The sequence below is a fragment of the Falco biarmicus genome, chromosome 7 (assembly GCF_023638135.1).
Source record: "Falco biarmicus isolate bFalBia1 chromosome 7, bFalBia1.pri, whole genome shotgun sequence".
NCBI classification, from domain to species: domain Eukaryota; kingdom Metazoa; phylum Chordata; class Aves; order Falconiformes; family Falconidae; genus Falco; species Falco biarmicus.
Genome location: NC_079294.1, coordinates 57,215,771 through 57,232,226, shown reverse-complemented (window position 1 = coordinate 57,232,226; position 16,456 = coordinate 57,215,771). Strand labels below are relative to the sequence as shown.

The 16,456-nt window shown below is 35.6% G+C and overlaps 1 protein-coding gene across 1 annotated transcript; it reads left to right on the top strand.

The window, feature by feature from the left end:
- Positions 1-649: 649 nt before the first annotated feature.
- Positions 650-15,866, top strand: LOC130152776 (aromatase). Its single transcript, XM_056346836.1, has 9 exons — positions 650-1,008; positions 2,760-2,910; positions 5,334-5,488; positions 7,268-7,444; positions 8,135-8,249; positions 10,114-10,228; positions 10,892-11,054; positions 12,475-12,716; positions 15,615-15,866. The coding sequence occupies exons 1-9, from the start codon at positions 864-866 to the stop codon at positions 15,864-15,866; spliced, it is 1,515 nt and encodes a 504-aa protein (XP_056202811.1). The 5' UTR covers positions 650-863.
- Positions 15,867-16,456: the final 590 nt, after the last annotated feature.

Genomic DNA, 16,456 nt, shown 5'->3' with positions numbered 1-16,456 from the left:
AGATAAACAAGAAAGCACTTGCTGAAAGTAAACTGCAACAAAGAGTTTCCTATTAAGTAAATACATCCCTCAATTATGAAATAGTTGCAGGAAGGAACAAAGCAAATCTATTCTTAATTATTGTCAGAGCAAAATTAAGAAATTATTTTGCTAAGAAATTACTGGGCAGATGCAAGCAGTATCTTTCTGTGGGTATGTGAGTTCTCATTCATACACTATATTTTTCCAAGTATTTAGCAGAAGAACTTAAAGAAATGCAATACATTATATCATACTCAAAGGCGGACAATAAAAAGCTCATAATACATTATTTCAAACAAAACCCTGGGGTATGCTCTATCTGCATAATGAAAAATTAATGCAGTTATTCTGGAAATTCAAGGACTCTGGCACCACAGGCATGCAGGAAGGAAAAAGGCTAAGGAACAGAGACAAAAGGTTGCAAGTGAACTCAGTCAGTGCTTCCACATGTGCTGAAAGTTTAATTTCTTGTGTTTTGGTTAGAAATTTGCAAGGAGTAAACCTCAGTATTGGCCAGCCAAGTCAATATCAGAGATAAGAGGTCTGTCAGCCAAAGTATCCAAAACTATGCTTCAACATCAAGGTCAGAAAAGCTTTGTTATTTCCAAACAAAAAGTGCATCTGCTGCATGCCTGTTTCAGCTTGTGATGTAGCTTGTCCTGGCAAGCAGTCCAGGCAGTCACTCATTATAAAATAAAGCTACCTCAGGAGCTAATTTGCTCATTTACAGGGCTTGCAAAGGGGTTGAGAGGTACCAGCTAAAGCTGAATAGATCTTTGAGCTTTGAAATCTCTGCATCTTTCCCCTTTCTCTCTAAATCCACGCAGAATCTCTTGGAAAAGATGGTGCTGGAAACTCTGAATCCAATGCACTACAACATCACCGGCCTCATACCGGACACCGTGCCAGTGGCCACAGTGCCCATACTCATTCTCATGTGCTTTCTGTTTCTAATACGGAATCATGAAGAAACCTCATCAATACCAGGTAAATTAACTTTAGCTATAGTATCACGTAAAAGCTGTCACAGCATGGGTTTTTTTTGGTTTGTTTTCAAAAGTAAGTGCAAAAGCAATGCTGAATAATGATTGTATGCAAAGAAAGTTTACTAAGAGTCAGTTTAAATAATACCATTTTTTTTAAATAACTGATAAAAAAGCAATCAGGCTTGCTCTAACCTCAGAACTTCCATAATAAACCTGGCTTGACTATATAAATATATGACGCTTAGTTTTCCACTGTATTATGTATATGCTAGAAAGATGTAATACCATTTTACAAACTCTAGTTGTTCACATTTTCACGTGCATTATAAACTACTTTTTACATATTTTAATTTTAAAGCTTCCTAAATTGTCTTTACTAGAAACAAACCATTATTATTTTTATTACTGTTATTAAAAATTCTTCAGATTTTAAGTAGATTATCAATTTTTCTCTCCGTGTTTGACACTGAAGACCCTACAGAACAAAACAACATCAAATTACTTCCCTTTTAGAGGGCCCCTTCTGTAATGTTTTGAGGGCTTATGGTAGATGTTCCTGATTCAGGCTATTTTTCATTAGATGCAACGCAATGACCTACCACACGAATGAGACTGGTGTATACATCTCACAAAGGTGTTTGACTACAGGAATAATCCTAAACCTACAGAATAATCCTAAACTAATGCAGTGGCACCTAAATGAAATTATGAGAAAAGATCCTTGCCAAGTATCCTGCAATATGCTAAAACTCTTTGAAAGTCAGAGAACAGGGGAAAGTATTCACAAAAGGTTATGTATTCTATTTGAATACTTGATCGGATCAATAACAAGACAGAACTAAATTAATAATCTTTAGATTTACAGGTATTTAAATAATCTGGGGTCTTGCAGTTCCTAGCAGTGGAATGTATGTTGAGCCATATGCAACTTCTAAGTTATTAAACAGTATACAAAAGTTTTCTGAGTACTTAGTTGTATGGAGTTAGATTTATGCTTTACAAACAAAAGGGGCAAATTTAGCTTTCCCTGATGAAGGAAACTTCCTTTTAAAAGAGGTAGTTATTGGCAAATTCTCTCCGGCTGTCTCGGCTTTCTCCTTTTTGTTGTAAGAGGAAAATCTGCGAATTAAAGGATTTGGTTGAGAACTTTGTTGACTAAATGCTTATTAATCCATTCTTAACTCCTACTGAAGTATGTTTTCATAAGTTTACAGCAGTAAAGTACTTTTCGCCTTAAATATCTGTTTACTCACTCTAGTATTAATGACTTTAAAATAAATGTAATTAATTACATGTACTTACATCAAAAGGATATCGACTTTTGTAGATGTTACTATGACACTTCAACACAAACTCAGCCAAGGTCACTCAAAGGATTTGTTAAAATCACAAATTAATAAACCATATGTATTTTTTCTAGATCATGTCTTCTTTCTAGTATCTAGCCATTGTCCCTCAACATGTAAGCAATCTCAAAGCAGCAGTCTGAAATTGTGCAAAGTAGTAATGAGTGTCATTAGTTGTATGTACATTGAAAGAACTTTAGGCTTCCGTAGATACTAAGGAGGCTTCAACAATGTAGATGCAAGTTTCTCTAAGACAGAGCTTCAGGACAGGGTTGTTACATGTGAAGTGCCCAATGCAGACTTTGATTATCATGTTAAAAAGCTCCTTTCAAAAGGGTGATGCTCAGAGGTATGTTTTTGTCAGTGAGCACTGCTCAGACAAAACTTTCCTTGCTCTGTTTCTTAGGGCCAGGATACTGTATGGGAATCGGTCCCCTCATTTCACACGGAAGATTTCTCTGGATGGGAGTAGGTAGCGCCTGCAACTACTACAATAAGACATATGGAGAATTTGTGAGAGTTTGGATCAGCGGTGAAGAAACATTTATAATTAGCAAGTAAATTCTTATCTTCTATCCTTAATAATATGAAGAGCTTTTTCCACATTTTTACCACCTCTTTGCTGCTTTTTTCCTAAAGTAGAATTGAAGTTATTATGTTCAAAATTTATCCTAACATACACCTTTTTCTTTCTGCTGTTCACAGACCGTTTTCTAATATCTTGTTTCTTTAAAGACTCTACTATTGAAATACATTTGAATTCTCTCATTTTCTTCATGGAAAGGAAGGTCAAGCACTGTGGGTCAATCTTAAAAAATGTTTACTGTCTCTTACTATTTCATTTAATATTAAGATTACATGCTATACAGGAACCTAGACTGCGAAGCAAAATTAAGCCAAATTTTATTTTCCTGTGTTCTTAAGTATCTCCTTAAAATGGGAGTAACGCTTGAAGATTACGGCTCCAATTCAGCAAATTAATTAAGCAAATGCAATGTTATAGGATTATGAGTAATTCCACTCCAATTAATGGGATTACTCATAGACTTCAAATATACACAGTATTAAACATAATGCTAAACCTCAGACCATCATTTTATTAGCTCCAGTGGATGGTTGCTTTCTTTTTACATTGTATCTTCTGGATGCTTATGAGTTATGCCACGAAAGAAAAATAAACCAACACAGCAGTAAAGTTTTACCATATGTAATTGATAAAGAATCACAGCCTTTTTATTAGCAATATCAATCAATTCATACTCAGTTTTCATTATGTAGAAGCTTTTCAAAGACAATGTAGCATAGAGGACTATCACAGGACTTGCCATTCAAAGCAAGTCAGCTTCATCTCTGCTTATTTTTACCTCTGTAAAAAGAGATAATGTGACAGCAAAACTATTTACATTCCTATCCTACATAGGTGTTGTCTCTTTTCTTAGACATTTTTTGGTTAAAAGCATTGACTGTACACAGAGAACTAGTATTTAACTTAAAAAAAATGCAGAATAAAGTTTTCAGTGGATCATAAATTCACTGCAAAACTAAACATAACCTGAATTTTGTAAAAGTATACTATTTCCAATGTCATCTGACTTTTTACCATCAAACCTAATCATACTGAGGTGCTAACGCACAGAGACGAGGACTTGCAGTCTTTGTTACAACAGTTATCTTTTGGAGGACTTCAAATAGTTTCATAAGGAAAATCTGCTTATACAAGGTTTTATGTCAAAATCCTTCCTTAAAACAGTATTATGCGTCTCCTATGTTGATGTGTGGAATAAAAGGAAGCACAATGAGCCTCCTGCACCTTTGCATTCCTGGGGACAGCTGTCATACTCCAACACCATCTTTTCATGCTTATGAAAATACGGATGATGACCTTCGACATGTAAAAAACTTTCTAGGGAATTAGAAAAGAGAGCACATGTGGGGAAGTGTAGGGAAGAGAGAATGTGCTGAGTTCCTTAGAAGTTTGGACCTGCAGACAATCCTCCCTGTCTTTACTCCGATCCTTAGTCCATGTTTGTCTATTTGTACCATATGGCATCTCACTGCTAACTTTACCTCGGGTCATGCAAATCTATAGTGAAAACCCAGCGCTGCCGAAGTCAATAGCAGAGTCCCATTTACTTTGCCTGAGGGGAAAAAATAAACTAAACCCATGTAAGAACTCTGGGATTTGGCCCACAGAGTATGCTACATGGTAAAGTAGCATATTGTTTCATTTCAATCTCTGTTCTGAATTTCCTTGCCTTTGTTGGATTTAATTTGATCAGGTTTTCATCACTTTTCTAACATTTTTAAATCAACATTTCTAAAATACTAGCTCCCTCTAAAGGAATTTATACCCCAAGGCAATAATGCTGGTCACAACCTGTTTGCCAGCATGTGTAAATAAACCTTGTCAACTGTAAAAAGAATTACACATATCATGGATTTCCCTAACACGTCTATTTAGGGATAGTTATCCCACACATACATCACATTATGAAGTTGCATATTTAAGTGATGCATGTATATTTTTGCTTTCTATATGTGTCGGGGAGTGACCAAACAGCTACAAAAGTATAGCTGCAATTTAATGCACATCATGATGTAATTATCAACTGTCAAAATATTTTTCACCTCATCTTCTGAAATATCTGACACTGGTCATTGCCTGAGTTTATCATATATCTACATGTTTCTATCTACACAAAATATTCAAATTAGAATCTATGTGGGGGGGGTACTGAAAAACAATTTTAAATCTAAGCAGAATATGTTCTTGCTCTAATGTACATTCTGAAGGTATATATCATTGAGATTTTTTAATTATGTAAAAGGAACAACATTTAATGTCAAGCATCGTGCTTCCTGCTAAATTCGGAATGCAAGTCACCACTTCAACTACAGATCGTCAGAATAAAAATTCTGTGTACAATCTATAAATAGTATTTTTGTTTTGAGCTTTCCTCTCCCCCTGTTTCTTTCACAGATCCTCAAGTGTATTCCACGTAATGAAACACTGGCATTACGTTTCTCGATTTGGGAGCAAGCTTGGATTACAGTGCATTGGCATGTACGAAAACGGGATCATATTTAATAACAACCCAGCACACTGGAAAGAAATCCGTCCCTTTTTCACCAAAGGTAAATCAGTGTACATTAAGACACTGCGTCACTGTAGCACACCATCTGTCTTTTCTGAAATGCTGTATGTCCTCTGCATACTTACAGAAAACTGTACTCTCTATACATCCCGTAGAAATACATTATTGCACGTGTTCTTTCACATTTATCTTTTAAGTATGCTATTTGAAATGGTTCTGAAGTAGTTCTGCAGATTCTTAATCTCATCCAATTAAAACAAAAGTAAATTATGCCCACAAGCCAAGTTTTTAAATGCTTTTATGTTTCAAGTCCAACATTTACATTAGCTCAACTGGCACTTCCATAAATGTAGTTGGATATTCCTATCCCAGCCTCCACTAAATTCAAAGACTTTTCTGCCTTGTTCTAAAGGGGGAGGGTGGGGGGTGTACTTTAGTTTCAAAATTAAGATAAACACAGCAGAACTGTTTCTTAATCCCTCTGATATACATGGAATCAATGTAGTAAGAGAGAAAAAGACTGAAGTAATTTACATCACTACGTTGAAATCAAATAGAAAATTACAGAAACTCCAACTGTCACCATTTCATGAGTCTGCAATTTTTTGATTCACCTTCTTTCCATGAACTGAAAATCTTCAGTATTTGCATATCATTAGAATTGGCTACTTCCAATGATCTTACAGCCTTGCTAACAAAACTGCCACACTTGTTCTGCAAGTTCTACAGTTCCGAAAAGATTCTTACCAGCTGAGACTGCAGCAGTTAACGACAGTGATTCTAGTAATGAAAGTAAAAGAGCACCTAAAATAAATTGTTTATCTGTTAGTTTAAATTTTCTGTTATTATTTTGGTGATGCAGCTGTGCTCCTGTATAACACTAGGACCCTTCCTACATGATTTTGCTACCGAAAAATATCAGCAACTTTGCAATGGTTGAAGATGGCAGGAAAAAATATTTTTATTTTACTAGCTATCCCTACAACTACCAGTTCTTTCTATTTACAAAACAGGCCAACTCTGAATTACAAACACACAATCCCTCTCAACACATATTTGACAAAATAATGTCCTTGAGGCAATTACAGCAATAAATAAAGTACTTAGGGCAAGGTCTCCAAAGTAATTCAAAAGTTATCTGAATCCATTTCAGCTGGAGCCAGTCAAAATCCTGCTGAATTACATCACAACGGATCTGACCACTGCTTTTGGTGGCTTTGGCATTCTTAAAATGCAATAAATCTGTCATGACACTATCTCCACTCTTCATAGGTGGATAGACTACTGCCAGGCTAGGCTTCTGTAGGTCCACACAGACACTACAGGTCGCCAGTACCTTACTGCAAAGCTACCATGCTCTTTAAGAGCGCCCAGGAATTATGTTTTCAGAAATGCCCATCATCCTCCCCCACCAAATCCCCAAGCTACCTTCCCTGCTCAGTGTCACTACAAGCAAATGTGACAGGACACCCACAGGGCATGCAGTGCAGCAGGGGGCATGGACACCCTCCCACACAGAAAGGCAGCACAAACAATGTCAATTATCTTTCCTTAACACTGCGAACCCGGGACAAAATCTGTATCTAACATACAAAGCGGCTGGATGCAAAGAAAGCTTGGGCTTTGAGTTCATTGCCATTTTAACTCCAATGTTTACGTTTTTTCTTTCAAAAGATGTTAAGTCCCTAAGTTTCAGAATTGTTTTATTCTAGTCGCTCACAGGACAATGTTTTACATTTTGTTGACACCGTTATCTCCAATCAATACCTAAGTTACAAAAGCTAACCAACCTTCTGATCATTTTGCACATGTATCTCAGCTCTGTCTGGTCCTGGTCTGGTGCGTATGATAGCGATTTGTGTTGAATCAACAATTGATCACCTGGACAAACTAGAGGAGGTAACCACTGACGCAGGAAACATCAATGTGTTGAATCTTATGAGACGGATCATGCTTGACACATCTAATAAGCTTTTTCTTGGGATCCCTTTGGATGGTACGAACAGCTTTATTTTTACCCCTTATGATGGACCTAAAGTGCATATCCAAGGAAAACTCACTGACATCGCTCAGCAGTTTTGTTTCAGAAAACAGTGCAAGAACAGACTCCTATATCACCAGATAATTAATTGAAATTGATTTATAAGTGATTTTAGTTTGAATGCAGAATATTATATGACCACAAATATACACTAGCTTGTCACACCCACCTTAATAAATAGTACCATTTAAAGAGGTTTTTATGCACTGAGTTGGTACAATCCCAATATTATATGCACTTAATCAGAATTTTTTCCTCAAAATTAAGTGATTGCCTTGAAAAGTTCACCTGACAATTTAAGTCTTCTGTGATTTCTTCATCCTCAAAACTATGACAGAAATAACATACCGTGATGTCTAAATTACACCATTTCAATATGCTGTAAGAGTTCTGCTTCTGCTCTCCTGTGGGAGACTATTTGGCTCTGGTCGAAACACCACTATCTCCCCTTTTAGCTAGCTGAGAGTTTTCACAAAGATCTATACCTTTTCTACAGTGTGCTACAAATTTTTCATAATGTTATCTTACCATCACTAAGACCAGTCGTTTATCAAATTCCTGTGAACCTTGTTGGAGTATTATTAATTTGTGTTACTTGACTATTAAGGTTTATATTTCTTACTTTTTGTTAATGTTTATTTTCAGAACATGCCATTGTACTTAAGATTCAAAACTACTTTGATGCTTGGCAAGCACTTTTATTAAAGCCTGACATCTTTTTTAAGATTTCTTGGCTGTGCAAGAAATATGAAGAGGCAGTGTAAGTATCAACAGTTTTATACATCATTTGCATAAGATTCTTTTTCTGGGAAGGGTATCTTCCTTGCCTTTTAGAAAATAAATTGTGAAACTTGCAAAGCTGCGTGGCTGAAGTCCCCATCTGCAGACCCAAGATAGCAACAGAACAAGATTTGCCACTGATGTTACATGTGGCTGATCTCAGGGGCGATTTAAGGCGCTTGTCTATTCAGTCCTAGTTTACTCACCAAAATATTAGTTAATGCCAGCTCAAATGCGACACTAAATTGAAATCACTGGTTCAGTTCAAACAGACAAAGAAAAGCCATAACATGTGGTGAAGTTATATGTGCTATCTAGTTGAGGACAGTCAAACATTAGGCTACACTTCATCAAAACAAGAAAACTCATCTGCATTCATGGCACTGTCCCAGAAGAGTTAACCCCCAAGCATAATCCTATTTTTTGGTTCCTTCAATGCGCATTTTTGAGTCAACAGTAATTTTTTAATTAAAACTTGGTGCTTAGCACGATAATCCATTTCAAGGGTTTTTTATCCTAAGGAACAAATATGTTTTGCCATCTTCCTCTTTGCAAAAGTACAAAACGCCTTTTCTATTTTTATAATCTGGTTTGCCATCTTTTGCCAAAAGAGGTCTGGCTATAAAAAGAATCAGTAATGAGTTTGTTAATTTTGGATTTGGAATCCATCTAGTGAGAGTAACTCCTACTCATGAAGCATATGTAATAAATTGTTTTGATAGTGCTATATAACGTATAGGCTTTAAAGAAAAGATGAAGGTTCATCTAAAGTAATTGAGAACTCTTATGAACTAGACACAAGACTTACCTTCCCTAATATGTGCTTCCTGGTTATTATTATGCCACTGATTAGTGCTTTATTCTGCGATTCTAATAATAGCTAAATGCAGTGGCACAATTACTAGAAAGCCCCTGCAGGCAAATACAGATGTTTCAAAAGCAATCCCATTAAAATGGACTTATTCATAAATTTCTACTGGAAAAGAAAAAAAAATAAAAAAAGATTGATGGACTTAAAGCAATGCAAAGAACGACTACAGGATATGACGACTTCCAATATTCTCCTGATAAAAGTTGGCAAAAAGAACCTTTTGCTATTTCTAATACATAAAAGATGTTATAAATAATGAAAGCTTTACCAGGTTTGAAGTTTTAAATGCATTTACCCCTACAAAGCCAGTCAGATTTTCTTTCCCAACAATAACAAACACAAATGGATAGCCTGAGGATTTTATTCAAAAACTTTTCAAAATATTTTTTAAACTAATTGCCCTGAAATCTATAGCTTATTCAAAATTCAAAAAAAAATTATAAAAACTGGTTTATGTTGCTTTTTTTCACCACTGAAATACAAACTGTTGACACATATTACTATTTAAATATGAAAACTTTAGATCAATTCTACCTTCAAGACAGTACAATTTTTCTAACATTTATCTATATTTTTCTAACAATTAACCCTCACGTTCTCTAAGTTCGTTTCATTCACTGATAAAATACAGTATAAAATAGAAGGAAGTACACAAATTCTTTCAAAACATTAACAAATCTTTAAAACCTCTATTCATCAACAGGATATACAAACTTATTTTCATCTTTTTCAGTCTCCCTTATAAGAAGAGAGTAAGATTGCAGTCCAAACTAACAAGGAATTATTTAATAAAACACACCTTCCATGGTATTACTACTTTTGCAGAGAACCATGTAACTACTCTTAGGAATACTTAATTTCTGCCATTCTTTTATGTTTTTATTGGTATAACCTCTATGCTTTTAGTCATATTCTAGCGTATCCTACAAGTCTGCAGATATTTCTCAATACGTTGGGTTTAATCTGTTTTCAGCAAGGATTTGAAAGAAGCAATGGAAATCTTAATAGAACAGAAACGACAAAAGCTTTCCACTGTTGAAAAGTTGGATGAACATATGGATTTTGCATCCCAGTTGATTTTTGCACAGGTATTGGCAATGTACTCAAAATATGGCTTTTTTAAAATTAAATAACTTTAATTTTTCCGACATTCTCCCGTCACTAACACCACAGGCTTTGCAACTTAAACTTCACATGTCTATCTAAAAGTCATGTCATAGTAACATGGTACAAATTAGTGGGTTCTGTGGAGTCCCTAATGGTATTTCAAACATTCAGTAGTTGCATTTTCTGGAATAGTTGCATATCTGATGTTTTTCATGGCTTAAACATCCTTAAAACTCTTCCATCTAACCCTTAATGTCCTTCAGTTTTTCCCTAACCCCTGTATTTTATCTTGATGTATTGCCTTTTGTTTGCAAAGGCTTCAAACGCTATATAAATCCTATCTTGTATACCTTCTGACAGCTCACAAACTCTGTTTGGAAAGGCACTAAATCAGTAAGAATCTGAGCTAAGAACAACCTCTTGCTTTTCTGTAAGATAATACACACCCATCAAAACAAGTTTTCTGGTTTTGTCCGAAAGACAAAAAAATAAATGCTATTTAGCATATAAGATAGACTGACAAGATTTTGACTTTTCTTTAAAGCAGATATTCTAGGTCTGTCCCATCCTACTGCTGTAGGACCTTTGCTGCCACCGGAGGTCAGCAATCAACATTTTTCCCCAAATTTCCAATTTTTTTTCAGAACAGAGGGGATCTGACTGCTGAGAATGTAAACCAGTGTGTGCTGGAGATGATGATTGCTGCTCCTGATACTCTGTCTGTGACTCTCTTCTTTATGCTAATACTGATTGCAGAGCACCCCACAGTGGAAGAGGAGATGATGAGAGAAATTGAAACTGTTATGGGTAAGCAGGAGCTGCAAAGCCAGTGATGCGGGAATATAATTTTGCTTCAGCACTGATCTAATTTCACTCTTAAAACTGAAAGGCTGAAAATTGTAAGTGCTTTCTTCTAACAGAGGCATTTGCTGTAAAATATATGAAACACCATTATATGTAAAAGATTTTATTCAAGGTCAGAAGAAAGAAGATGAGGGATTTGTAAGATAAATTCAAATAGGAATCATCAGAATTTACTATCTATTAGAAAGAATGTGCTATATTCACTCCTCAGCAACAGCAGTAGGGATCAGCACTCGCCTCATAAGTTCCATTGAAATTATTTTCCTTTTACTTTGAAATAGCAAAAAGGGACACTAATTTCAAATACTTCTAATCACCAATATTTCTCTGTGTATATGCAGAAATTAAGTTTCACTATGACTGCAGAAGGGAAAGATTAGAGAAAATCATAATTATATTCTGCTGTCATCCATTTTGATATCAAACTGGTCTCCCCTTTAAGTATTCAAAATACAATCAAGATATTTCAAATTTGTATTCTTCCCTTCATCAAGACTTCATTCAAAACTTGATACTGAACTACTGTAGAAAGTAATTTCATCCACTCTTATTCAAGAGTTCCTTCTGGTCAGTTTAACACTGGAAAATGTATAGCAGGTGCTTTAGTCTTTTTCTAATAATAAACTTTATCTTATTGTCCTCATGAGAATTGAGTACTCTCATCTGCCCTGTTTCTTTTGGATAGCCTTGATTTCTAAGGCAGTAGAATGTTGTTGCCTTTTCCTTAAGCAAATGACCAACTGGGGTAGCAAAGCTGCCTTTTATCTTAAAATCCTGCCACTGCAGCTGTCAGCCTGTAGTTTCTTGAACTGCTTGTGGCTTGAAAATTAAAGTAAGGCTCCCACTGGCAGTACATCATGGCGCTGATACCGCTGCTGATGGAATCAAGCTGGGAGGAAGTTACTCATGGTAATGGAAATAGTCAGGCCACAGCAAGACCTAGCGGTAGACCCAGCCAAACCCAATCACATCGCGAAAAGTTAAGGTCCCTACAAAGTTATCTCCCATCTGCAGCCTATTCCCAGATTGCATTTGGTGTCACCTCTCAGAGGATTTATTCATTGGGTCTTGTTGCTTTCAGTCATAGAGAAGTCAGGAAAGGATTTCCAGAGTTTTTTCATTGACAAGAAAGCAGAACAAAGACTCAAAATGTATTAAGAACAAGGTGAGATCATAAATTGATAAACCAGGGTTTATGCTGATGAATAACGTACCGGATTCCCCAAATATGTAAGGCTACATAAAACTCCTTAGAAGCTGTTGGACCCTTCCTGCTATTTCAGGACCTGAGAACTTTCCAAAATGTTTTGGTATTTGTACAATGAAGCTATGGAAGTCATAACCATCTGTTTTATTCCACAAGGTGACAGAGACATACAGAGTGATGACATGCCAAACTTAAAGATTGTGGAGAATTTTATTTATGAGAGCATGAGATACCAGCCGGTTGTGGACTTGATCATGCGAAAAGCTTTACAAGATGATGTAATTGATGGCTACCCTGTGAAAAAGGGGACAAACATTATTCTCAATATTGGACGTATGCATAAGCTTGAATTCTTCCCAAAGCCGAATGAGTTTTCTCTTGAAAATTTTGAGAAAAATGTAAGTTTTCTATCTTCTTTCTTACAGGAAATCGGGTATTATTTATTGGCAGTATCTCTTCCTTTGATCAAGAACATTGTGACCATAAGGCTGTTTTACCTTTGCCTAAGTACCTAGTTAGCTATACATCCTGCTTATTACTATTATTATTATTATTAAAGCCAGGCAGCTATTTCCCTGTCAAAGTGCTTTTTAATTAAAAATTTATTACAATATTGAAACAAAGTTTTCCCAGACATCTTAATTTTGATTAAAGATTTCTGATTAAATTTGTCAGACACACATAGTTCCCATTATAAACCCTGACAGAGGACAAAATAAAGAGCCTTTAGGGAGCTAAAGCCACACAAGCAGTACCACACAGAGCTGAGGCCACCTGAGGATTTTCTGGAGAGGTGAAGCCGTACAGTAACCCCTAAGAGACTGAAAATTAGGAGACATTTTAGTCTTTTTTTGTTGGTTTGGTTTAATTTTTAATTAAATTTAAAATTAAAAAAAATAAACATTTTATAGACCAAAACGGAAATCCTAAGTTTCAACCAACTCAGTACTGCAGATGTTGAGCAATTCAGTCTCAGCTCAGCATTTCAAATTATATACTAACTCCTAAAAGAACTAGAATTTTCTTTAGTCTAAATTATAGATTCCTATATCAAAAGCAACATGTGATTTTTTTTTCCTACTTGTAATTCCCTACTATTGTAAATCATCCTTCAGATCATTTAGTTTCATTTAGACTCCCACTCTTCTGATTACTGATTAAACAAATTATTTTGCAAAACTGTTGTTCAGGAATAATCATCTGGAGAGATTAAGACTGTACTGAAAGAAAACAGACTGATGCTATGGCACGTTTGACTCATTGTTTTTGACTGTTAACCAGTGCAGATGGAAGCAGAAGATACTGCTACCCATGTGATAACACAAAATATGAAATGCTAAGGTCAGGTTAGCACTCCTGTGAGGGAATTAAATCTCCAGAATAAACAGTCATGCAAGAGCGGAGGGTATAATCAACTTAGTTCTATGAATGGAATCTCAACTGCAGAACATTAGCCTTGCTATCACAGATGCACCCATTTTCCTGGTATGCGAACCTTTGCCTACATTTTCTGGTGGCTTGTGAAATATTAAGCTTGAATGGGGTTGAAGCTAAAGGCTTAGTGCTTTCTACAGCTGTCATACTTCTCATTTTATCTAATTGAAAAAGTAACAAAATAATTTTATTACCTGCCAAGATTTTTTCTTTTGAGATATTAGAGATATTAGAAGCTGTGCACATAAGTGTCCAGTCATTTCAGATTTAAATAGATGATCCACTTTGAACCACTAAAAGTGGACTTACTAGTAAAAACACCTGAAGAAATAACTATGAAAATAAAGAAGAAAAAGATATGAATGTTCAAGCCAGAAACACACCTCTAAGTTTTACATTTTTCCTATTAAAAAAAAAATCTAGGAGTACCATGTATGCCACACAAATAAGTGCTAAACAACCTGGTTAACATCTCTAAACTGCTGTTCGATCACCCATAGCAAATTCTGCACATGGTATTATAAACAACAGATCAAGAAAAAAGTAACTGTAGAAACTTCAAGAAGAGTGTAAGTGATTAAGTTTATTGAAATAACTATTCACTGAGAATAGTTTCCGTTTTGCCACTCATTATTTTCATTCTAAGTATTTCTATCAAAATGAATTTCTTGCTTATTTTGTAAGTACACTTTGCTACTAAAAACATTTCCCCTTGACCAAATATTTAACCACACATTTTCTATCTGACTTGATGCATTCTGTTTCCCACATAATTATTCTAGCAGGCACAATTTTCACACAGTTCTCTAAGTGAAGGGCAATCCACGCCATTATTTAAGATATGATGGTATTGTTAGAATCTAAACATTTTTCCATTTTCCCAGGCTGCGCGTTTGCCATTGTGCTGTACTGCCAGCTGCTGTACTTGCTCTGTATTATAAACACTTGCATTTACCTATCATTTCTCAAAAGAATTTAAACAGAAAACATTTTTCTCAATATGAAAATGAGACAAAAAGACAACTTTTTCTAGGTAATTTGATATAAAGTTACCTTTTCTACTTTTCTTGGGTTAAATAAGAAGTCAGAACACAGCAAATACCTTACTTTTTTAAAAGGAAGCTACACAGATGAAGAAAAATAATTTACTGGTAGCTAGACTTGCTGCTTCTTACTCATAACAAGTACCTTTGTAGCTCGTTAGCAGAACTACTCATGCTGTTGGGACTGTCAATAAAAGCAGCAGAAACTAGCGATGCATTCTTCAACAGTTCTGGGAATCCTGCATTTCACATTTTAGTTGATAGGACAGGGATAATAATTTTTATGTGTTATCTCTCTATCAGATATCAAATCAAATTTTCAACATTACGTTTTATGCCAAATTAATTCTCAGGAACACTAGCTTTTTAATTATAATTGTAGGTGTATGGCTTTATGATTATCTTTAGACAAGGCATCAGCCTTTATCTCAGACATTTATAACCTCTGCAACGAACATTTTCTGAAGAAGTTTTTAATAAACTTTAATGCATATTGAAGAGCAAAAGCTTCATTCCATTTCACAGCTTGTGGTAAAATCCCTGTAGCTGACAGGATGAACAGGCTGAAATACATGGGCAGAATTCAGCTGGCTAACTTTATAATCCCTGCCTTCCAAATGGCATACCTTCTGTAGGCGTCTCTGTATTGCAGCTGACTTGGGTGGGAGGTTCTGTTCAGAGTAAATGAACATCGATCCTAAGAGATTATTTCTGCAAGTTTTTTCAGAGTATAACTGCTACCAATTTCCATCATCATTTTGGCTACTTTTATGAAGAAGAATTTGTCTTAAAGTTTATTCCTTATGTTATTCTGTGCAGGTTCCTTCACGCTATTTCCAACCATTTGGATTCGGCCCTCGGGGCTGTGTAGGAAAGTTTATTGCCATGGTAATGATGAAAGCAATTCTGGTGACTCTTCTGAGACGGTGCAGAGTACAGACAATGAAAGGAAAAGGCCTTAACAACATCCAGAAAAACAATGACTTATCCATGCACCCAATAGAAAGGCAGCCTCAGCTGGAGATGGTTTTCACACCAAGAAGAAACACAAACAATAGTCAGGGTAACTAAAATGGATCAGCGTCAGCGTTAAAGTTACAGGGCTTTCTCAGCCACAGCCACCGCCACCAAGAAATACCCATCACTCCTCCATAAAGACATTTATGTAAAAACATTTTGTTGCCTCTACATGATTACAGCTTCAGATGCCAACTTGTTCAACCAGGTTCTGGCCACAGCTTCAATGTAATAAAAGAAAGACTAAAATTACAAAATAGCCCTGTTGCTAGGTGATGCCACATTACACTCGGGGTTCCCAGCTACTTTTAAAAACCATTAAGTTTAGATGAAGTTAAACCTTGTTTTTCAAAGAGTGCAAGTTCAGAGGTTTGAGGGTTGCAAAAGGACATGCCTAACATGTTTAATTCTAGGACTACAGGTGTCCCCCTTCCCCCCACCTCCCCGAAGCTGAACCTAGCAGTATTTAACTACTGCAAAAGTATTTAAATACTGCAAAATTATCTGGTTTTGAAAACACCTCAATGAATAATATTAAAGGTGATTTTAAGACTATGGAAATGAAAAAGTATAGGACATACATAAGTTATACAAAATGTTTGTAGAAGAAGTCATTCAAACGTTTTTCTTTACTTTGTTTTGTT

Bases quoted from the DNA above. Each gene is read 5' to 3' on its own strand.
- LOC130152776 (XM_056346836.1), top strand. From the start codon at position 864: ATGGTGCTGGAAACTCTGAATCCAATGCACTACAACATCACCGGCCTC. The intron at 10,229-10,891 runs GTATTGGCAATG...ATTTTTTTTCAG, and splicing joins CCCAGTTGATTTTTGCACAG to AACAGAGGGGATCTGACTGC. The intron at 11,055-12,474 runs GTAAGCAGGAGC...TTATTCCACAAG, and splicing joins AGAAATTGAAACTGTTATGG to GTGACAGAGACATACAGAGT.